The sequence below is a fragment of the Rhyacophila brunnea genome, unplaced genomic scaffold (genome assembly GCF_057557595.1).
Source record: "Rhyacophila brunnea isolate RB1 unplaced genomic scaffold, BYU_Rbru_1.0 scaffold_1, whole genome shotgun sequence".
Lineage (NCBI taxonomy): Eukaryota > Metazoa > Arthropoda > Insecta > Trichoptera > Rhyacophilidae > Rhyacophila > Rhyacophila brunnea.
Genome location: NW_028232751.1, coordinates 60,842,916 through 60,868,898, shown reverse-complemented (window position 1 = coordinate 60,868,898; position 25,983 = coordinate 60,842,916). Strand labels below are relative to the sequence as shown.

General features: G+C 33.2%; 1 protein-coding gene across 2 annotated transcripts; it reads right to left on the bottom strand.

Moving 5' to 3' along the window:
* Positions 1-759: 759 nt before the first annotated feature.
* On the bottom strand, positions 760-24,514 carry LOC147080026 (receptor protein serine/threonine kinase babo-like). 2 transcript variants are annotated; one of them, XM_085947689.1, is made up of 9 exons: positions 24,102-24,514; positions 22,334-22,439; positions 20,621-20,763; positions 9,114-9,347; positions 8,462-8,692; positions 7,864-8,049; positions 6,849-7,021; positions 2,130-2,369; positions 760-1,253 (listed from the first exon to the last, which is right to left on the bottom strand). In XM_085947689.1, exons 1-9 carry the CDS (start codon positions 24,211-24,213, stop codon positions 1,128-1,130), a joined length of 1,551 nt encoding a protein of 516 aa, XP_085803815.1. In that variant the 5' UTR covers positions 24,214-24,514; the 3' UTR covers positions 760-1,127. The 2 variants fall into 2 exon arrangements, with proteins under 2 accessions (XP_085803815.1, XP_085803808.1); XM_085947682.1 differs by lacking the exon at positions 20,621-20,763 and adding an exon at positions 16,886-17,034.
* Positions 24,515-25,983: the final 1,469 nt, after the last annotated feature.

Genomic DNA, 25,983 nt, shown 5'->3' with positions numbered 1-25,983 from the left:
GCAGTGACATATTATACTGACGTATTTACATGTTATCGACTAATACAAAATATTATGAATATAGTCATCATTAGTTTCGTCTACGTTGACCTAATTTTTACGTTTTCGTGAATTGGCACATGGGTTCAATCCTATATTATATAGGGCGGCAGCGAACCTGTTAAGTATCGACCTAAAATTTTGTTTGGTTTAACTACTTTAAAAGGGTGCTTATGTGATTTATTACCACTTGAGAAGTGACTATACTTCGACGCCGATAGAATAAGCGCGTGATGAAAAATACACACCATACCTAAATCTACATACATTACGCCAAAATGGTAGTGATTTGTTGGAATATTTTTAACATTATGAATAATTTATTATGGTTTTTTAGTATTGTTACATAATCTCTATGTGTCTGGGATCCCTACGAACTGATTTTTTTATTGCCATTTTTATCACGAAACAGAGAAGTTAAATAAAGCGATTTCATCATGCTAAAATCAACGCGTGTTACGGGTTAAAAGAGAATTTATATAAATTATTTAATTATATTAAAATATTTTTATTTAGTACACATGTGAATTACAGAATGGTGCTAAATTTTATTGATCTTTAAGTTAACTTTGATAATGTGCAAAGGCATAATGGTATAAAATAATATAATTGATTTCTAATCACAGCATTCCTAAAGACTTCATTTATAACATTTGATTGAAAATCCATACTTAATTGACATCATATTAAAAAAAAATTATGGTTGAGATAGAATTTTTTCAGTGTACAGTTCTAGATTAAAAACTGTGATATCAAACAGTTTTATATTCCTATTATCTGCCCCATATAGCTAAATCAATACTGACTACAACAATTACCCTCAGCCGGGATTGGTGGCGGGTGAGAGTTATTTATGAAAATGTAGCAGTCATTTATAAAAGTATGAAAAACATGGAGAGCTTTCATTATAGCAATATAAACATAAAGAAAGATAATTTATTGCAGTCTTACTTTAAACCCATAATGGTTTGCCTGTGGTTGGTTTGCTTGATTGAAATATATAATACCAACACACCACTATGTACCTATTATTGTAACAATACCGTTAATTGTAAATATTATGCTTCACTCAAGTGAGGTAACTTTGTTCACATTTTGATATCTTCATCAGCCCCGATATTGGAAAATGTTTTCTTGATACGAAGTGCAGTCAAACGAGCAGCCGGGTTGTGATACCAACACTCTTTCATCACTTTGGACATTGCAAAGAGGACCTGCAACAATTTAATATTATTGTCAGTTAATTTAACACGGTTTATCTCTATTATAATTATTAGAAACGATCTTGCAGTGTGGCCACTTGAACAATGCTCAATTTGCCAAACGGGTCATTTGTGGAGCTAAAACTTCACTACGCCCCCATCTACAGTGATACCAAAGTGTAGTGCGCTGGTAAATTTTTGTTAGAATGGTCACAGTAGGTATATTAATAATAAAATATTACATACACAATTAGTTACAGTAAAACCATGTAATTCGAGTTATTTCGAACAATTTTATATAACTGGAAGAAGAAAAAACTTTTTTTTCAAGTTTCTTTTTTTTGCGATATATTTATTCTCTGGGATTTACTGTATTCATACTTGTATTGTACAAAGATCCCCATAAATATGATTGTTCTTTCTAAATTATTAAATTTTCTATAGTATTTGATTGAATTTTCTCTCTGTGATTTAGTAACAAAAATATAGGCGGTCCACGACTTTTGCACTACCTACTTTTGTACAATTCATAAAATTTACATTTTTGTCGATAAAGCCGCGTCGACACGGTCCAAGTACGATCCAAGTACATACACTTGGATCGGGTGCCATCCAAGTGACAGCTTCATACTATTTATTCCTATCCAAGTTAACTTGGATGAGTAGGACGCGGTCCAAGTAGCTTGGATAGGAATAATTATTATGAAGATGTCTCATACGAGTGCAGTTGGATGGCACTCGGTCCAAGTGTACTTGGACCGTGTCAACGCGGCTTAATGCAAATGTAATGTTTTGTACACATTTTCAGGAACCAATTATGTACAAAAGTCGAGGACAACCTGTATGCACTTATTTAAATTTTTTGCATAATTAAACTGTCTTAGTGACCTGATCTTCAACCCAGCGGTTAGGTATGATCGGTCTCCTCTGTTCTATACACACGATTCTTCTCATATCCTCGAGCGATGGGTCAGGACTGACACATTCATAATACGGAGGCTGATACTCGTCGTACATGCCGCCCACACTACAACGCCGCGTCATCTCCCAAAGCACCAGACCGAGAGCGTACACATCCGACCTCTTGAAAGGATCAAACTGCTCAGTGTCCATGGACTCATCCAATACCTGAAAATAAATAGATAACACCATTACGGTGGAATATTTTTTCATTTCAAAGCAGCCAACTCAAATGAAAAAATAGTAAATAGTATTGTAGCGCTAATTATTCTCACATGGAATCATTGACAACAAATTACACCCTCCCGTACAATATCACAACACTACAATGAACACGTTTTTCACAATAGGAACACATTTGCAGAAATTTCTGCAAAAATTATTCTTACTTCAATGTAGGTAGAGTTTTATCTATATACCATAAAATTAATTTAATAATAAACATATGGCAGTCAGTACATCTTAAGACGCATAAGCAGAGTACTATTATAATGTATTGTACGTATAACATAATGCAATTATGATGTATATGTCATAAAAATGTTAACAAGGTCAGTGATTAAATTAGTTGCAAATCTTTTCATACAAGCTTTACAACATACTGTTCGCTGGGATTTATTGTACAAGGTCGCGCTGAGATAAAAATGTTTATTATACAATTTATACAACAAAATACGATTATTTGGATCAACAATCGCATAAAATTGCAAATATCAGTAATAACTCTAGCAAAATATTGAAACAGACTACCATTTACCAACAATATTGCCAACCATTTGGATATTAATTTTTCTATTAACTATTCAATGAAATCTTAAAAATAATCTAATATGCGAGATTGAGATGTTTTTCTAAATTATGTACATTGCACAATAGCGATACTTAATATTTATTTATTTATTTATAAAAAGAGTATTACGGCATTACAGCTATTGGCCAATGCGCCATAATACATAATAAATACAAATGTATAAAAATATCTTAATTACAAATAATAATAAAAAGACAGCATGTGTAAATATTAATGAAAAATGATAATTTATACAATTATAAATTTAGCCTATTTAATACGTCCACAAACATATAGTTAATAAAAAACAAATCAACCTTTATGGTGCCATCAAATAAGCTAATTGCACGATACACAGCATCATGAAACATAACATCTGTCCTGCGATGAGGTATCTTGAAGACCGTGGAGCTACGAGTGATATTGGTGGGAACATGAAAATTAATATTTGCCAGTATATACGGATTGTAAATGAACCCACGAAGAAGTAAAAAGAAATGCTTTAAAAGAACAATCACTCTTTGGGTAGACAGGGATTGCATTGATAGAAGAAAACGAGTCGGGAAATTCATTTTATTGTCATTATCATAAGGAAAGAACCCGTATGTTCTTAAGTAGAGAAATCTAAGAAATCTATTGTGGACTCGATCCAACTTAATTGTGTGGATGGACCTATTAGGACTCCAAATAATGCTGGCATATTCAAGAATACTCAACACAAATGATACGTATAATGTACGCAGCACATCTATCTAGCACATAGCATATCTAGCACGTAGCACATCTAGCACGTAGCATATCTATGGTCTGAATGGTGATTTGATGGATAGTAACAATGAAATCAATACAAATGGCGCACAGCAAACAACTATGACATGTAAAAATCGGTGTGTGTACTTATGTACGCGCGTTAGACGTTATACATCTTTGGCGTATCAAAATAAAAATAAGAAAACAAAAAAAAATATCCCGCCTGCCAATAATTTACGGAAGTCGAAAATATGATAAAATAATTGAAGAAAGATATTTATTTGTACATTAATTTAATTGTGTAATGTGTAATGTAAAATTAATTGTAAATTATTTTTACACAATTAAACAAAATAATACGATGTCACAAAATCTTGATAAAAAAAAACTTCAATACAACCTACTTACCTACCTATCAACATTTTCATAAAGTAGGTATATCTACTTAATCTTGTATGATATACCTAGGTATATTTAGAAATCATAAAACTTATAAGTACCTACTTATGCCAATAATAAATTATCACAGTTTTGGGCAATCGCCCTATGATCTATTGTTCTATATTCTATAAGCACATGGCTGTTCAATTATGTATTAACCATTTAGGTAGATTGGTACATAAATACATATGTAAGTAATATTTACTAATCTAATGATTTTACTAAATAATCATAATAATAAATTCTGTTGCATCGGCGTGCGCAACTTCCGTCCCACGCCAAATGCGTTACATCGGCGCACGCAACTTTGTCACACGCGAAAAATACACTCTGATCTGTTTTCCCAAACGCGCCAAAAGAAGTATAACTTCAATAAAAAATAGAAGCATATAATTGAAAAGACTATGTAGATATGTGTGGCAGAACACAATATGTAATATGCATTACATTAGTGAACGAAGAAATATATATGTTACACCGAATGTGCGAAATTGACTATTACATGAAATGGGCAAGATTTTGGCTAATACATGTAATAGTCAAGCCTGTTGCCTTATTCATGAATTAGGTAAATTTTCTGCTGAGTACATGAATTCGCCAGGGTATGAAATTCTTGAACTGTCAACCTGACAGAAGAAAAAGTAAATTTAATACGGATGGTTTTATTAGTTATAATTGGACATAATATAATATTATTATTATTAGGTTAGGTCATTGATATACTACTAGATGAGCAGTTCCCATACAAGTATCATTTTAAAAGTGTACCACAAAAGATATTATGAATATCGTCTTATAATATTTCCTTGTAGGTATAATGCGTTAAGACCGATAACATGGATTCCCGAATTTCACCCGTATTGCCCTGGCTGTAAAACTAAATTTGCGTTCTTGGAATAGTGAACCTAAGGGTGTGTGCAACGCAAAGCAGACAGAGCAAGTCGTCATGCGCTGACTATTAGTTAGAGTAAGATGCAAGCTAGATCGGGCTTACCCAGTAAGTTTTAACAAAGGCCGACTCGCTGAAAATCGGGCGTCATTTTAAGAAGCATATGATTCATCCAGTAGTATATCAATGGGTTAGGTTAGGTTAAGTTAGGTTTTTGTAATTCTGAATTAAATTATTCAACTGAATGTCCATTTTGAGGTTAGCTATCAAGTGTCAACAAACTATCACAAACATTCAATCGACCATTGCACGTTACATTCTTCCGTTATCATATTATAGTTCTAGATTTTTTTGCGCATAGTAAATGGATATGAACGTCATTGCAGTTATTGATTGGTATATTTTTATATTATAATCAATGACATTTGACACATTTGTTTAGTTTGATTAGTTGCAAAAAATACCACCGGAGCGCGAACATCTATTTTGACCATAGATAATATATGTACATTTTGACCAATGCATGAGCATTTTGATACATTTAGTTTAGTTGCAAAAAATACCACCGTAGCGCTACTATCTAATTTTTCCAATACATGAACTAGGCAGAAAAATTACTGCCGAATTCATGCACTCTCCAGATATTTTGTCTAATTCATGAATAAGGCAACAGGCTTGCATTTTTCATGATTTAGGCAAAATTTTGCCCATTTCATGTAATATTCAATTTCGCACATTCGGCGTAACATATACACAAATAAGGAAAACTGTATTGTGCTAATTTGATATGAAATATAAATATTTTTAATTGATACAATTTATAACATGGCAATGTAAATAATAATTTTGCAATTAAGTCATTCCATGAGTATGGGTATATAAGAAATCATCAATGTTAATTTTTATACATCACCATATAACAACAAACATATAGCTCAACATAATAATATAAGAAAAATTGATTCTACGCCATTACTGCAACTTTAACTTTGTGATCAGCAGGCCTATTCAGTTAACATCCAAAAAGAGCTAATTGTGATAAATATATCACATTTATCACTTTACATATTCTGGCGGTTAATTATGTAAAAAAGTTAACCGTCTGAACTGTCAAAAGGTGAGATCTTTTAACAGCCCCTCTCTTGGCCATGCTAACTTTGAGAACGAGTATGTCAATTTTACATTATTGAGAATTTAGATGCAAGATTTGACTGTTGTACTGCAATCGCAATGACATGACTAATAAAATTGTAGGTTATGTTGATATGTCTGAAGTGTCAATAACAAGTAAATTCTTGTGTTCGGCTCATTACCGACTAGATGGCGCTGGTTCGGCTTTATCCGCTTGTGTTTGGTCTTATCCGCTTGGGTTCGGCAGCACGAGCATAATATCTGAATTTGACCGACAAGTCTACCAACCTAATTTTTTGCCATATTATGAATTAGAGATAGCTGCCGATAACTGTTTTGTTTATAGAATACTTCCCGTATTAATTTGGACCAATGAAAATAACGGAAACATGCTAAAGTGATAATCGTTAAGAATAGACCTGCGGGCCTGGATTTACCATAACATGAGAAAGGCCCTGTCGACAATGATAATCATCAAACTATATTTGTTATAGTGGCCATTTTTGATTACAACAAATAAAAGTGTGATTCGAAATTGTACGATACGACATGGTGTGGAGCAATATATTAGATATGCAGCATACTTAAAATCTAAATCGCAAATGATCAAACGAGCGTTGAATACTTAGTAAATGTGTTAACTTACTTCAGGAGCCATGTATCGTTTGGTGCCAACTCGGTTAATAACTGTAATGTCAAAAGTACCGAGTGATTCATCATGCCGCACAGCTAATCCTAGATCACCAATAACACATGTCAAATTCGACTTAACCAAAATATTCTTAGACTTAAGATCCCTATGTGCAATTGACGGCTTTCCTGAAATGAAAAAAATTTATGATTCCAATTAGTGCTAGTCTTATAATGTATATATAAATATCGTACACGTGTATGTGTTGTTACAATTATCTAGGCAATATCAAAGTTATTTCACAGCTCAGTTGATATTCAAAATATCAATGGAGTGTAAATTTTCGCAACTCTTTATATTAATTGCTTACATCCTTGTGTGCAGTTAGTAATATAGTAGAACAATAAAATAAAGACACCATTTTACATTATTATTATGAAAGGGGGCCTGTACTCGAACAAACGCATGACATAGGGTGTTTACCACTTGTCAGTTTCCACATGATCACTCCACTAAGAAATACACCTATCACCTGCAAGAACTAGACAACGGGCTGGCTTTGGATATGACATATTTCCGAGATTGGATTGGACAGTATGAATTTTTTTGAGGGATGCCGACGCCCACGATAGCCGAGCGACTTATACGGGTCTACTCAGGTCGGGTGAATACACACATTGTCAGAGTATGGATCTAATAGGTTAAGCAAGTGGCCAACATCCATTTCTCGTAAAAACAAAAATCCGTTAACGCAAACCTCTACTTTGTGGAGGCCCATATGATCATATTAGGATCGGACATCAAAGAAAAAAAGAGCTACCAAGTATTGAATAGAAGCCTTATTATACCGTATTTATCACTGGCGAGGGGTGGAGGTAGGCTGTGAAGATTCAGTATAAGTAGTGCGCATTAAACTTTATCACTCATACTTATTAGTTTTCATTGAACTAAGAATACAATTTGCAGATGGTGCTAGTTAGTTTTTAAAATTCAATTAAACCAATCAAATTGAACAATGAATTGGAAATACCTGTGGTGTGATTCAGTCCTTTGGTGCCCACAATGTCCATGTGAAGATGAGCGAGGCCAGTAGCAATTGATAGTGCCATTCTCACCAGAGTTGCCGAATCGACAGTTCTAGCGCTAAGGAAATCGAAAAGTGACCCATTCTCCAAGAAATCAGTGATCAACCACAGTTGAGTCCAAGTACCATTATCTGTGAAACGCAATGATAGAACATTAAGGTAGGTAAATAAACAAACTTTAAAATAATTCAAGGCCAGCCTGGTGTCGCGACATCAATACCACAATTCTGTATACAGCCGATGCATAGCAATAGCAAATATTTAGCCGCATGTCGTATGGGATTTAGTGCTCACACTGTTCAAATCATGTTATTTTAAAAAAAATCCAAAGCTGTAGGTTGCGGGCGGGCTCTATCCTGCAGCTGACAAAAAATGTTTGTTGTTTTTTAATGTGTTTGATTCAGAGCATGGACCCAATGGGTTGGTCGAATGGTTAGTAACCTAATAAAAAAAATAGCCTGTTAATATAATCGCCATTCTATAATGGTCCATTTTCTCCGCTTAGGAGCAAACGTGGTACTTTAGGTATTCGGATCAGTTTACCTTTGTTATCGGCAGCAATAAAACCTAGAATATTTTCATGCCGCAGCATGACAGTCTGATAAATCTCTGCCTCGCGAAACCAGGAGCATTCTTCTCGGGATGAGAATATCTTCACTGCGACGTTCTCGCCTCGCCAGCGACCCCGCCATACTTCGCCAAAGCGCCCTTTCCCGATGATATCTATCAGCTGGATCTGCCTAGCAATCGATCTCTGCACTAGCAGTGGCAATCCTGATAGAACAAGGGGACAATTATTATAATATATGTAAAAATTTTAATCATAAGAACCAATTCTTCACCCGATGAATTACCAGATTTTTCTACAATAGGAATTATTTTGATGGTCTCTGGGTGGCAAATTTACTTTTACTTTCAATTATTAATGTAATAATAGAGGCTCTATAAGTGTATTACATAAGGTTTCAATATTGTCACAAAACTGAAGCACAAATTGATATACATAAAAAGGATTTCAAGTTCTCATTGTGAATTAGAATGTGGCATTTTAGCAAGAATCACGACAGTGGTGCTTGTATCATAGTGTGAGTACCGAAAGTTTTTTTTCTCTTACCATTCCACACGGTTATCTTTGCTTAGGCAAGTGTAACACTTTGCTTCACGTCAATTTACGAGTGGTGTCTGCAAAAATTACCTGAACCGGATCCCGAGGTGGTAAGCTCTATCATATCCTTAATTGTAGTGGCCCCCATGATTGGTTGAGTCGGTTCTCCAACAGAGTCATCGCACGGGTACAAAGACCTCGGTTGCGGTTTCCTTGAAAGCCTCCTCCACAGGTATGTACCGGCGATTACTACAAATACTAAAGCAACAAATACTATGGCCGCCATCATAGGTACTCTGCTACTGCTTGAATTCTTACTCCAGTCTAAAATAGATAAATTAATTAAAATATCATGTATGTCATTAGTTCCAAGACGTAAATTAAACAAAGATTTTGAATAAATTTTATTATATACATTTAAGTGAGTAACATATGAAAGATAGAGTAATGTAATTAGAGTTATAATTTTTAGTTAATAAACTGTACAATTAAACATATAATGTAAAAAAAACAACACCAGTAACTAAAAATAGTAATGATTTTAATTAAAACACAATGTATTATAACAAATAATATTACAGATTAATTTCAAAATATAATAATAAACCAAATATCAAACCTTTGCCAAATGTGGGTTTTTCATACACCCTATATGTCTGTTTTTTATCAAATTTATATCTCATAGTTTTACAAATTACGAAATTGTATATTTTCAGTAATGAATCGCCAGTACTTGACAAAGTCTTGAAAATGGATATAAATAGGCTAAGCAAGTTATATACAAAAATTAAAAAGCATAAAAACAATACTAAATACTTTAATAGCATAAATATCTTATATAGCCATAAGCAAAATACTTACCGAAGGCGTAGAAAATGTTAATGATACAGTCACTGCATGCAAGTGAGCAAAAGTAAAGATATTATATAAATACTCCCAGTAAATGATATTTAAATATATATATATATATATATATATGGAAGAAATTTATCACATAAGTCCCCGAAAATTTAAATATTCAGACATGCTTTTCCCTCTAGTACCCGCCATGTCTCCACAGCCATTATACGGCAGCAGATTGTGGCATAAAGTACATTTAAAATTGAAGATGATTAGGATAGATGTAAAGTAAGGATGAAAAAGATAAAGCTATATTCTATAGAACGCTATATGTAAATAAATGATTGAATATTATACGATATAATATTAATACTTTCGACCGAGGGTAACTAACTGATGGAATTTGAATTTAAATTCTAATAGATTTAAGTTTTGTACTAACTATCCGATGAAATAGTACAAAATTTAAATCCATTAGAATTCACAATATAATAAATTTATAAATAAGTCAGCCTATACAAGACTCGTGTAACAGAAATTTTTACAAAGAACACCTAATAAAATAGACACATCAACAGGAAAACAAGTTATGTTGAAATTACATAATAATAAATTGACTAAAGCAACCTTTCTTAGATGTATTTAATTGTTATTGCCACATAATACGGATTTCACAACAATCCATAAAAAAGGATATATATAAAGACTAGAACTTTTACGTACATACATGGATACATACAAACAATTTCAGTGATCAATGTATGAGTCGCACAAAATAATTCAATGTGGATGAAATCTGATGTTGCCATATTTGTCAAAACAAGCTATATGCCTCAACAATCTTAAGACTTTCTTTAAATCATGTATAAGAATAATGTCCATTGCATGCATTAGAAATAAAAATTCGTCACCCCATTACTTCTTCTTATTGTGCCATCTCCTAGCGGAGGTCGGCCACCATCAAGGCGATCTTAGTATCTTAAAAATAGGAATGTTAAAATATGGCATATTATGTGAAGATAAAATACCAAATATTTTGAAATTTAAATAAGTAAAGTTTTGACTTACGACCAGATAGAAAAGGATGACGAATTGTAAATATATAAAAATTAAAAAATATTAACGCCTATGATGATCGAGCGGTTAGGCATTATATCTATGTCATGGGTCCCGGGTTCGAATCGGACTTGGTTAAAAAAAAGATTACATACAGCAGGATGCACTGTGAAAATGAGGATACAAATAAATATTTACCAACAAATACATAAATAAATACCTGATGATATATAGTTACATTTTTAATCAGGGCTTCGAATCGGAACCGAACCGAATACCGGAAAAACCGTTATATTTGTCGGAATGAAAACCGGAACCGAACTGAAAGAAACTGATATTTTTTTTCGGTTTGGTACATGTTCAAACACGCGCATTATCATGATCTTATTCTCCACTTCAGTTTCCGTGACACATTTCGGCATAATTTTCATAATTTATAATAATTTTTTTTTTTAATTTATGGCTAGGGATGTGCGTGCAGTGCAGCATAACCATTGGTTTCGGAGTGTGGAGCCGGACTATAATACAAGTACCATAAAATGTTCTAAATTATAGTAGAAAATATTTTATTAATACAGCTGAACCGAAAACCGGAATCGAACCAATATTAGGTATTTCTTTACTTGAACTCAAACGAAAACCGAAACTAAAAAAATAACGGTTTGATGCCCTGGTTTTATTATTAGACGAACAAATGTGAACAACAGTTTTCAGCATTACTGTTCAATAAATCAACATGAATTTACTACAATCATTTGTCCATCCAGTAATTTCTCTTAATCATAATCATGTAGTAAATGAATCAAACAATAAGAATGAAAATCTATTGAACTACCAAAACATCATTTTGGTATTATGGATAATAAAATAAAATTGTAGTGTCACTAATTTTCACTCAAAATTCCATAGTCTATTGAAATATTCCCAAAAGATATTACAATTTTACCAATAATTCAAAAATCATGCAACATTGAGCAGACCCATTATACTCAATATTTATAAGAATATTTTTGCATATCCATTTTTATATCACTTCCAAAGTTTACACATAATATGAAATATGAAAATGCACCCTTAAATTAACAATGACCAATGCAACATTTCCAATAACTTGGTAAAACAAGAAAGACTCAAATTGTACAAATGCGTTTCCCATTAAGACTAAGCAAAGTGCTACAAGGAATATCTAGTATACAGTAGTGACGGATTTACGAAACATGCAATTCAATACAAGCTATTGAAAATTTATGTTTAATTGTTTTAAATAAATAATCGGTACTTAGGTACATAACATGTAAAAATAATAAGCTTTTTTTTTATTTGAAGATGAGTTTAGGGACAATTTAAAAATACAGTCGAACTTGGTTATTACGAGGAAGATGGGACCGGCTGAATTTGCTCATTATATCGTTATATAACATTTTTCATACCACGTTCTATTTAAGCATAGAACATAAAAAATCTGAAAACCATCGTAAAAATCCCCGAAACAAGCATGACATTCATAAACTATAAAAGAAGTTGTTTATTGTAATGAAGTGCTGAGCCGCCAGCGCTGGTAAGTACCTATTGACTTCACAAAGCTTGGATTTTTACATGCAATTTTAACCATATGCATGGATACTTTTTCAATGCTTGTCGGCGAAAACACTAATTAGGTACTTAGACATTTAACTAGTGTCATAAACGTTATCTGATTCCGGCGGCATCGGTCTAGTTAACTGCCCGGTCGGATTTTATTGCTTAGGGTCGAAAATGTTGTTTTTAAACGATCAACACATTAACAGTATTGCTCAGTATACCCGAGAAGTAGCTCATTATAAAAGTGAATAAGTGAACAGAGAAAATCATAAATTAAAATATCAACAAATATTTCCTCATTACATCGCTATTTCTGTGATCGTAATAACCCAGTTCGACTGTATATATATATATAAAATGAGTTCATTAAAAGCTTTTATTTTTATTATTTACCTATGTGATTATTTTTATCATTAAAAGTATAGGTTAAGTTCTTTTGAAGATGTGAGATGTTTGAATTATTTATTTATAGTAACTACTTAATGTATTCTTTATTTAAAAAAACATTTTCAAAAAAATAAAAATGTGTTGCAACTTGAATTCCTTTTTACCTATCTACTTGAGCTTTGGTATTGGAACATCTACTAAAGCATGTAATTGGTAATACTGTCATTAGATGTCCCTAGTAGCATTAGACTTCCGTTTAAATATTTGAGTAGATTGCATAAACATTAATTTAACAGTACATATTGGCAAACATTTATATTAAGTAGTTCTAAATAACCCCAAAGCCCAAAAGACGCTTTCTATGTTTAAAATTCAATATTGTATTAATTATTTGTGATTACATAATATTTTTAAGATATACGATACACGATCAAGCAGTACATAACTTTTTACTTGCAGAGACAACAAAGAAAATATTGAAGACGAGGTAGCCATAAATACTATAAAGAAAGTAGTGTCAGAAAACGACATAGAAAGCATCTTTTGGGCCACCTGTACTTACAACTAAATTTTCGAACATTTGTTCTATTCGATACTTTATTTGATTTGAGATTACTCCATGGTGTAAACCAGGGAATCCCAACGCTGTGCCCGCGAGCACTGCATGCGCCCACGGACTCATTATCCCATCACAGATTTTGATGATAAGGAAAAAGATGTCTTAAGCATTACCAACTTTGATGAATCAGCTTTCGAAAGGGAAACAGATGATTTTGTTCTCAAAATAAACTCATTCGATAAGTCAGGAGTGGATATAGAAAATGTTTAAAACAGAGAAGCAGATTTTTTCAAGGTGTTTATGACCAGCACTCTTATGACTTTTATTACTCACTTCTATATTCATATACAATATCCCGTAATATAGATAAGTCCGCATATTTTATTATACGCGTAAGATATTTGACAACCCTGATGTTTCGTGAAACATTTGGTTAGTTTTTATTTTGGATACATGAAATGAGACACTATATTTTGGCAAGTGTTTGTGATATCATTTAATATACAGTATGCGCTCGGTAATCCGGCACCCATATTTTTTCACCTATGCCGGATTATTGGATTTCTATACGAAATAATAATCTGTCAGGGTCGGGCACGGAACTGTCGAGCGAACAGCGCTCCGCTCTGTAATCCAGCAGTTTAATACGAAACCTGCCGGATTATAGAGCTGGAGAGCTTAGTTGCAAAATTCCGGACTTTTGGACGTGCCGGATTGGTGAACGCCGGATTACGGAGCGCCTATTGTACTACTTCCAAAAAAGATTATGTTTATTAATTTTCCTTTTTTCAGAGAAATTCGCAGCCCGTCACCTCCTAATAAATTGGTTAATACGGGGTTACCTATTGACTACAAATTGTTACAAAAAATAGAAATAACATTTATTTATCAAATTGTCTAAATTGTGCAAGTTTCATTGGAAAACATTTTGCCCGTCATTCCATTTTTGGCTATGAATGTCCTTTGGATGAGAAACGGGTTGGGAGTCCCTGGTGTAAACTCATCGTAAGAGGATTGAGTTTATGTTACATGAATTATATAGAATATTACATATTATACTGTAGGTATATAAGAAAAATAGTTTCGAATTAATTCTGAGGGTTTTTCAAAATTATGTATTATTAAATGTCAATTTTCAAGTCAGAATCTTATATTAGTGTAGGTATGTAGATATTTATTTAAAAAAGGCATATAGAAGTAAGCAGGGGGCACAATAACAGTGCTGACAATCATATGACAGACACAATGGTGAATGAAAAATAGAGATCAATAAAAAAAGCATAGTATTTTCAAATAAAACTACATATGGATTAAGATTGTGTTCAAAGCGACACATAATGTATAAGGTAAATGACTTTTGCATCACTTTTGATGATTGTTTATCATCAAAGTTTGACATTTGTGATTTTTCATTTAATCAGTTACCATAGCAATCACAATGTGGATCGGAAGACCATTAAAAACCGTTGATCTTTTTAACATAGCACCTAATTCTACAGAGACCACGGTTACTGTCAAAACCTAACCCATTCCTAAATAAACATCTCATGTTCTTGGGCTCTCTGTGGTATTAACCTACTTAATCAGAGGTGGATAAATTATACAGCACATGATATATTTACGTTGTATATATATAAATTAGCCTTAACTCGAACAAGACATGACAGCACAAAAGCTCCCTTTAGTTTACATTCAAGACTGTTATGACAGATAGGCCTCCCCTGCTGTCCTGATGACATTGGTATCCTGCCTACCTTCTACTATAAGCTGTGGTTTCATATGATAGTTACAGAGGTCTTTATCAGCGCAGCAGTTGGTTGTACTTGGGGGCTCCAGAACGCGTTTGTTGCACCAGACCGGTATGTTCATGTTCATTTCTTCAGGTGGGAATACTGTGTTCCGGTCGAGACATCTGTTCCGCCAACAAAACAGTGCAAATCATCATATTCCTGTCACAATTCATTTACATAATATTATGCAATATTCGTTATATACATTATATATATATATATATATATATATATATATATATATGTGTTTACAGAGGAGTCTAATCATAGTAAATAAATTATAATATTAAACATAATAGGATACTCTCAATAAAGACAATTTATATATTATAATATGTATTTTGTAGTAAAATTTACTATTTTACAAGTCAATTATAATTTCAAATTAAAAAAAATTCTAACGGCTCAAATCCACTTGTTCGTAGTTACGTGCAGCTAATAATCGCACGCAGCTTGTAAAGACGTGACTATTTAGGTTTTAACAATTTTGTTAGATTCATAATGTCGAGGAACATTGATGACAACTGCGATGCAACAACAATCTGCGGCCTATATCATCGTTTTACAGGTAAAATTCTATATATAGCTAACGATAAACAACCTGTCATTAGTGGAATTTTGGTCTTAACCGGAATATAGTTATATAGAGTGTAGTAATGAGATTGGTTTTTTTTTAAAATCTAACATTATCTTACTTGTTTACAAGATAAGATCGTAATGTTTATTATTTGTTTTAGACAAAAAAGACTAAAAGAAATGAAACCTGTATTTCCTTAGATCTATAATGTATATAACATTATTATGTACTAGTATACTGAACAGCGCTCGAAATGGACTCGCGTACTGGAGTGCCGTTCTATCGGCGTTATTAAAATTGGAATTATCTGTCTCGTGGAAAAAAAAATTTACCATTTGAACTTGATACAAAACAAAAAATCTAACACACTTATTCTTATAAAACGCATAATACGCATAGCACACGAAATAAAATTAGATAACTATGAATATTTTCAGAAAATTGATTCGTAAAATTTTCCATTTCGAGCGCTGATACTGAATTATCAATGATTCAATGAAATTTGTTTATAAATATTTCATATGACAAATTCATATCCCATTGTTCATTTAAAATCAATGAAAATTTTAAATACATATATTACATAAATAATATTTTTGTTCAATAAAATCAATCAGCTTTTTTTCATAAAATACACTTTATAACTTAGATACGCTTATACATCCTTTAAAAAAATGTTACTGTGGATTAAAAAAATATGTAAATTTCAATCACCTACAAAAACCATTACTGTTATAGATTAAAAGCCATACCAATACTTAAAAATAATAATTGGCCATGTCTTTCAATGGTTTAGGTTAAATTATGATATATAATATATACTCTGGGAGAATTGCTAAAATATTACAAAAAAAGTACGTAATGCAAATAAATATAGCATACATGCAAAGTGTCTACCATCAACCAATTACCAAAATGCTGAAAGAGAAACAACAAAAAAAGGTCAATATTTTAATTAATCTGAAAAGCGGTAATTAGAAAAGAGATCAGTAGACATATAGATATTTACAGAGGGATACTTCAATCTACGTAAGATGCTGTGCTGAGATAGATTGGCGGCAGACTTTCCTACCTTCTCTCCTCACATGGAGCTGCAACTTAACGTCTTTGTTGCACATGTGCTCCTTGCAACACTGAATCACCACGGTATCGTTGCGTGCGTCGGTAGACAAGCATAAGATGGGGTTCTCAACCGGGAACATCATCTTACGGTCGAGACACCTGCATTGCACGGCACACACGAAGGGGTTTAGTGGGTTAACAGGATGTAACAAAACGCGCACACTCAAAAGGAAAATCATTTCTGTTAGAACTATTAACCGTCATCCGGGCAAACCATTGGTGGGTCATATAATAGATGTCCCAATATAAACTGGCTGCTGCTTGCCGAATTTGCACCAAAAACTACACAAATCAAAAAATTGAGCCTTTCTCAAAATTCAAAAGAGTGTTATATGATCAGTTCAAATAACCTGTTATACAATTGTCTACATACCGGGTTAGATTCAATATTTAATCTCTAGATGACACCAAAAATCTTAAGAGCTGTTGCACACGATGATTACAAAATGTTCCGTTAAGCAGCAGGAAGTTGCAAGCCAGATGTTCATTACAGGGACGGATTGGAGATAGGGATATTTCACAGAAAGATAACGAGTGCTGCACGTCTATTAATTGGGGGCTTGAGCAATGAAAAATAAATTCATCGCGGCTTTTTCCTCACACAATCCCCATATTGGAATAATGGATGAACAGTCGTAATGCATCACCCTGCGTAGTATCTCTACGTCCAAGCTGTCCCTCCAAGGAACACCTAATTTACAACTCTTGTGGTTATTGTGCGCAACAGCTTTTTAGAGTGGTGACGGTGTATTTGTGAATTTTATTTAATCTCTGTTATCCAAAAATACTAATTTTATCATAACGCTACTCTTCCAGAGAGGGGCTCAATAATTATAGGAGTGATAAATAATATCACGATTGCAATAGTTTGTGAAAATATTTGGGATGAAACTTTTCGGTGATGCTGCAGCACCGTTACTCAGCAGTCAACTTATAGTGGAACCACACACATATATATTGTACCCACTGTAGGATAGTTGGTGGTAAATTAATACTATCGACTGAGGGTACTTTGAATTTAAATTCTAATTGATTAAAGTTTTTATACTATTTATTCCATTTGGATCATTTTTTCCGATCCGGGTTTCGTTTTTCGGCATCTTGAGAGCTATAGAATAGTTGGTAGTGTCGTACACTAGCATTATAGTAAAAGTTCAATCAGGTCAACTAAATTAATAAAATCACAAGTCTCCTCAATTGATATGTGGATCCAGGATATGAGTGTATCTTCTCTTCTTCCTAACCTATCTCTGCCTCTGGGTAGGCATTGAGTGAATGGATAACAACCGACCCTTATATAAATTCTGCAAAAAAAAATCCATCGCAAGGCCATATTATTGGAGGTAACTTATACCTATTCTTAGACTTATGAACTTAAAACTTTAACATCTGATTCTCCAATGTTTTTTAGTGTGGTTAAATTAGTAGCCACAGAAAAAAATATATTCTGAACATTGGCATTCTGAAACATGGTAGCCGTTTTGACATTTCAGTATACAGTACTCTCTCAGTAATCTGCCGCTCGATTATTCGAAAACTACTATAATCCGCCGTTATTTTTACTAGTTGAAAACACAAAATCAAGCTCTATAATTCGCCGGTATTCGTATGTCAAATTCAGTATACATGTATATCATATTCAGTTCGCATACCTATATCAGCTGTCCGCCGTCGTATATTTAACGTAACTGAGGCAAGGAACAACCTAACGGGACGAACAATAAACGAACATATCATCACGTATGAGTCGACATCACGTGAGTCGTTAATATGAATCATATCATCACGATATGAATTTTAATATGAATCATGACGATGAAAACTGGGAACCGGAAGACTCCATTAGAAGAATTGATTCAGAGGGTGACTGAAAACTCAGAACTAAGGCGAAATGTTTTAGAAGAATGGATAGCAGAAAGTTTTGAGGAGTATGCACCACTTTTAATGAAGACGAGCTCACAAATATATCAAGAGGCTTGAATTCTGAGGATGAAGACAATAATTGTCAACCGACTGCAGCTCATACAGTCAAAGCAGAAGACGCAATAGCTGGGATTGACGTTACCATTAAATAGGCAGAGGAAAGCAACCGTCAACACACTCATCATGTTACATAAATTACAAAATGACATAATCTTCCAACAACATTCAGGAAAAAAACAAACAACGCTGAACGAACAACAGCTGGTGATTTACTGTTTAATACGTAGTTCATAAATTAATATCAGTATAAGTTTATAAATTAATATTTATAATTTAATACATACTTGATTTTGATTATAAAAAAAACCGTATGTTGCTATAGTGTGATATACCATCATAAATCGTCAGGTGTTCGAATTTAGAACTAAGCTCATCCCAATATAAAAAGTATTGAATGATATGTCAAATGTTAGCATGTGGCGCCCTCACTTAGTGGACAACTTATATTGGTGGATCATGTACAAATTTCTCAATAAAAACTATTTTTACAAAATACCTGTTTTAATTTTTACCATATTTTGTATGTATGCACTATAATCCGCCGCTTTCACTAATTGGACACTTGGAGAGAGTATTGTAATGTACATGTGACATAATATGCGATTTTTATGATTGTTCAATTAAAGATTCTAGACAATGGTTATTTGGTGCACACATCCCCAAGGAGTGAGATGGCAATTCTACGACAAAGAGGGAAAGTATATACAGTATGCATAATTGCTTACTGTCAGATTGGAGAAAAACTTCAGACTCATAATTATTGTCATGGAGTATTACAACATGTTTTCGTTATAAATAATATATCGTAAAATAGTTGACATTCATGATTATAGAGTTGTATTTTTCAACTAAAATCTGAAGTCATCCAAGCTTTAAGAGTACTTCAGAACAAACATGGTGGATATGATGTTGACTCACAATCAGCAAGAAAGTTCCACATTTGGAAAAAATCATCAATGAAAAGTAGGAACAAAGAAGTCATTGAATTTTATGTTCACAATTTGTGATTGACTTTTACATGTAAAAATCTATAATTTTATTTAAGGAGTTCAATCTGTTGACCCACAATAATATGATAGTATGTGGTTAATTTGTTTTCTTCATCTTCCAATAGTGCGAACATTACACAAACACTTCCTAGGGGTGCAGGCCACAAAAAAGTTTGGAAACCCCAAATTTTAACCCAGGATTTTTCTTATACTCGATTGCTAATGTGCAACACTACCACCTAACTGTGGTGACCAATATATATCAGCATAATATACCCTTAAAGAAAACAATAATCTAATACGGTTTGGTAATACTTAATTATATATTATAAATTGTCTCATAAAGATTATGTGGTATTGCCAGGATAAGAGTTAAGGATCTATATCGTTATGAGTTGACCATTTGTTTAAAATTGTCAATTGAAATATAATATAATATGATAATCTAATAAACAAAATTATTATAGTATAGTATTAATTTTCTTCAGATATTAAAAAAATAAACCGCTTATACATATTTTGCCCACGGTGTGTAGTGAAAAATGATAAAAATAATGTTTATTGTTGTTAATTTTCAATAATATTATTGTTAAAGTTAAAAAAAATCTTCACACACAAACATGATAATATGCAGAACTCTTAATCACTCAGGGGTTAAGAATGGACAACAGTGACATGGAATATGTTATTCGCCGCTGGTGATTTCGGTTTACCTGTCCCCTGGATGAGTCCCTCTGTGGTCCCAATGGGCACGGTGAACTTATTGCACATATCCCTATCCCGACAGCATACAATTTGTCTCTCACGGCAGCTCACCGATTTTTCAGGTGGAAACATATGTTTCCGGTCCAGGCACCTTATCGCATTTTGAAACCGTTTCAAATGTTAAGTTCACACTTATGTCATGATGCACAAGTTCACACTCGCGTCATAACTCTTGTAACATGGTTAAAGATTGACTATTGAAAGAAACTTTTTATTAAGTGTCTGGTATAAAATATGCTGAAGACTCTTTCAATGCAGCAAATTGTTTTTCGGAAAAGTAAACATTAATTTAGATGTAAATAACATATCTTTGACTATTTTAAATGTTAAGTTCACAGTCAAGTATGTGATTATAAATGAATACTCAGCAATATCTATTGAAATTTACATAAAATTACGAATTATCGTTGAGCTGTTAAAACCTATGATGTGACAAAATTAAAATTTTACAAGAGACAAAAAACTAAGCTATAACCATACTTTCATCTTTTATTTATAAAGTTATGAATAATTTGATTTATTTAAATAATTGTATTAGTGAAGGGCTTGTCATCCTTAAGGTGACGCATCAGTGAAACGGCAAATAATTTTCAACTGTAGGCGCGACGAAATTTTGGACTCGCTCGCCTTCACTGAGAGAACGTCGAGCTAGAAACACGTCACTTTGCTTCGTGATGGCGACGGGCCAATTAATCCTTAAATCGTGTAAAGATGACTAAAAACGTTACACATTTACTTTAAAAAGAAAACATGTCAATGAATATATTATTATTGTTACTAATAGAACAATAAACAGAACATAAAATGGACGTATGATGGATTTATATGACAAATAATATTTCGTTTGACAGGCGTCATTTGCACCCGCGACCCGCAATCCGCGCATCGCCTAGCAACAATCTTTTTAGACCGTGCCTCAACTGATGTACGGCCTTAAGTGTTTGTAATAGCTTCACTCCGATGTGATGACTTCATATCATATTGGAGTAATTATGGTCTTACTACAATGAAACATGTTCCACCGAAGGTTTCTATAATTAATTATGGTGGTTTATCGAACATTTGAGGGTTTTATAAACTATCCAAACTAATATAAACGAACAGAAAATATAAATAAACCATTTAAAAAAAATGTTACATCGAAGGTTCAACAGGTCGACGACGAAATGCAAAATTATTAAAAATTATTTGCTTGCCATTAATGGTGACGGTTGAAGGCGTCTGCGCGTGCTCCGATGGAAAACTGTTTGGACGACTTATTGATGTGCTTGTTAAAGATATTAGTTATTGTGATTAAGTGACAAATGTAACCACACTATAATCATTAATAACACATAATTATATGAATACAGTATTTTCACATTTGATTCAAATTATTCTTCTAAAGTCATCCGAAGGGCTTTTCAAAAGTACACGCAGCAATACTATATCCTAATATTACAGTAAAATTTCATAGTAAGTTAAGGAAAATTGAATGAATCGCATTTTTAAGATACATCATTCTTTCGGTGTATTCACTTCATTAAGTATAAGATTTACACAAATTATTTAATTACCAATTTCTTAAAGTAACCTAAGTAAGATATGTAGATATACTTACTCATTTAAATCTTATTGCATAAATATCATTCAAATATTTTTTCTATAATCTGTAATCATACCTATAAGAGTATGTAGTGACTCCATTTTCCAGCGACGTTGATGTAAAGCAGTAGCCATCTGTATCACAAATGTTTTTCGGGCATATATCACAGTGGCATTTAAGAGCTGGAAATATGTTGAAAAGATGCATTAATTGGGTTCAGGCAAATGAATGTTCAAAAGAAAGCATGTGTGGCAGAAGTGAAATTTTTAGCGGGCTCGCACGTGTAAATTGTCTCGACTGCAACACGTCAAATATGTCGATGTGACTTTGTTGGTAATCACAAAACACACATTACCTAATGGACATCCGCACACTACTGGAATGCGACATTATAATTTGAATAAAACAGCTGGTGTTTCTAACAACAAATTTCATGCGACTCGCACTGCATGTCGCTCGTCCTCCTTATTGCAGTTACACATATGCAAACGCTACGAGTCAGCCATTTCTAATACAAAGATCAAACTCGTCAGTCGCCGTATCTGCTATTTACCCTCGTTCAAAATGGCAGATGAGCGCACCAATATTTACTTCGTCCAAGAGATTGGAAGATATCCAGGCATATATAACTATAAAAAGAGAAACCACTTTTCTGTGGTACAGGTTACAGCGTCTGATGGCATTTTTGTTCAATGGCGCTTAATTTTTATTGACGACTTTTCGACTGGTTGTGCGCATCACTGACGCTGGCTGCCTATGCAACATGACTGCGACATTCTTACAAGGTTTGATTTAAGGTTGTATCGCAGATGAGATGAGATTAAATGTGCGAGCCAGCTTAAAGTCTAATACTATATAACAGGGATAGGCATACATGAGGTCAATGAGAGCCGCATTCTGGATTTTCATATATATAAAGAGCCTATATAGAAAGGATAACTCGCAAAAATACAAGTATAATGGGGAAAGAAAATACCCATATTTGTATCAAGAGATATTGGAAGCCGCACTTAACCCAACGAAGAGCCGCATTTGCCAACGTCTGTTATATAACTAACATTAGTCAAAGAATTAATTTAGCATACTTACAGGGTAGGCTTTTAGCTAATTTCGCATAGATTTAATGCATATATATTTTTTAACATTTCTTAAAACAATTACGTTCAATGGTTGGCTTTTCGGTATTAGGTGGTATACAGCCAATGACATGTCACCCATGGAACAGTGTGCAGTCAATGAGATTTAATATCGCTAAAGCGCAAGCAAGTCCAAGCTCTATATGGGTTTTGGACAATTTTCACTTGCGAAGGTGTATTTCCTTTCTTATTGAGATAAAGTAACTAACATTTAGTATTTTTTTTATTGTATGTCAGTTCTAAATACTAATAGTGGACTATTTATGTTTACTTTTATGTATGTTTTCTCGACTGCCATTTAAATAAATCAATTCAAATGATATGTTTAAAATTGTTGAAAACATGTTAATATAGGTATGTCGACTAGAATATTTACATGGTTATATTAATAAGTTAGATTAGGATACATACTACAATACTACATGATAAGAAATCAAGAAGGGGGCGAATTGCACCATTAACGTACTAGCCCTTAATTAGCTATATAATAATAATTATAATGTGATATGTGACTGACTAGTCAACAAATTGGAGACAAAACATTAATTTATAATCATAGCTATTGTCTATTTATAAAGGATGTGAAAATCGTTTGAAGGGTATTAAGTAGCTATATTAATATTGTTCCTAACGTAAATGGCGGACTAGGTTGTCGTTTTTGTTATAATATTGATTGATGATAATAATATTTACAATATTGTTACTTACCAGACACGCCAGTCGGTATCGCGAAGCAAAATATGAAGATGTTGATAAATATAATATAACGCAATTCCAAATAACCCATATTTATATTGGAACGTATGCTATATTTCTCCATTATTTTTTTATTATAAACAATAATCGAACAAACTTGTTTACGTTAGACATGTCAGATTTTTTTTAATTATTGCTAGTATGGCGGCCATAGTTGTAGGTTAGCAATATAGTCAGTGTTATAATAAAGTTTGGAGATAGTATTAATATTTAAAAAATAAATCTTGATGTCATTTTGGAGACTTCGAATATCATTGCACAAGAAAACTTATCAATAATCACTCAGTTGTGTCCCTTTATTTAAGAAATAAACACCGTCGAAATTAAACTTGGACTCGGAACGATGATAATACTATATTGTCTATGGTTAATACTCATGTCATAATTCAAAAACCATAAACTATTTTAGTATTATGTACTGTCTATTGCAATAATATTGTCATTATTTTAATGAAATAATTTACAATACAAAAAAAAATGAAAAAAGAGCAACAATAAATTTTAATATAATGAAAACCTATATCGATATCAGACTAACGTATAAATAATAATATGGCTGAAAATAATTAAATACCTAGGTAGGTACCAAAATTAAAAAACTTAACGCAAGTCTACACCTACCGACATTGTATTCAAATCAAATGCCACGGCCCCTAAATCAGAAAAAATAGGGAATTAATCGCACATTGCAATTTGCAATAATCAAAATCCACAAAAACAAATAACTTTAACATTTGGAAAGTAGTTTTCACATTTATTAAATGATTTCACAAATAAATAATAATGAAATCACATAAAATAGATAAGTACCTAGTTTGTTTCACATAACAAAAATCATACATCACTCATTGTAAATATAAGTTAACTAAATTTTGACTACATACATTATTAAAATTGTTTTCACCGATAAACAATAATATATCGCACAAAGAAAAAGTAGAAAATCACAAATGTCAAAGTAATAATTGTAGCGGCAATACCATTTATTAGAAGGCAATATATGACTAGGGTCAAAGAAAATATATGTAAACTAGGGTTCATTTGGTTTTAAACAATATTATTCGAATTTGACTTTGAAGTCCTTGAGACAGGGTTTGCAAACAGACGCAGCTGACACAGGCTAGGGAGCCCAACTGAATGAACACCACCTATCAGGTACGTGGGAACAAGACCAGTTAGCATGGCATGGCATTCCAACAGGAAGGAAATGTTTGCAATTCAATCTCAGGTACAATCAATCATAGGGATCTGCTTCTGCAGACAGACAACAAAACGCAGAACAGGCGGCACAAAATCTGTCACCCTCCTAAAACTATGCCGACAGATACTAGTATTTACCAGTCGAGCCAACATCACGTTTACTGCACAATACTTCTGCAGAAATTACAACTGCGTGGCAGATCATCTCTCCCGCAGACAACTCATTCCCGAATGGCACCTAATCAACACCGCAACCATCTCCCTGTTTCAAAGATGGGGTGTTCCCGAGGTGGATTTATTCGCAAGCGAAACAACACATGTCATTGCAACGTACCTATGTGTCACGAGACGTTACAGACAGTAGCGCGCTGTTTCACGACGCCTTCAGCCGAGTGTAGGACTTCAGATTGGCGTGGATATTTCCCCCACCAAACTTACTTTCACGAGTCCTAGCGCACCTGAACTCAGAAAAAGGGAAGTACTTACTAGTGGCACCGAGCTGGAAACAATGCTTTTGGGGAGTGGACATACGAAAAAGGGCGATAGTACCCCCTTATACAATGCCTCACCTACATGCGACACTAGTAGGTATGGAGACCAATCGTCCACCTCCAAGGACCCGGGACCTGTCCCA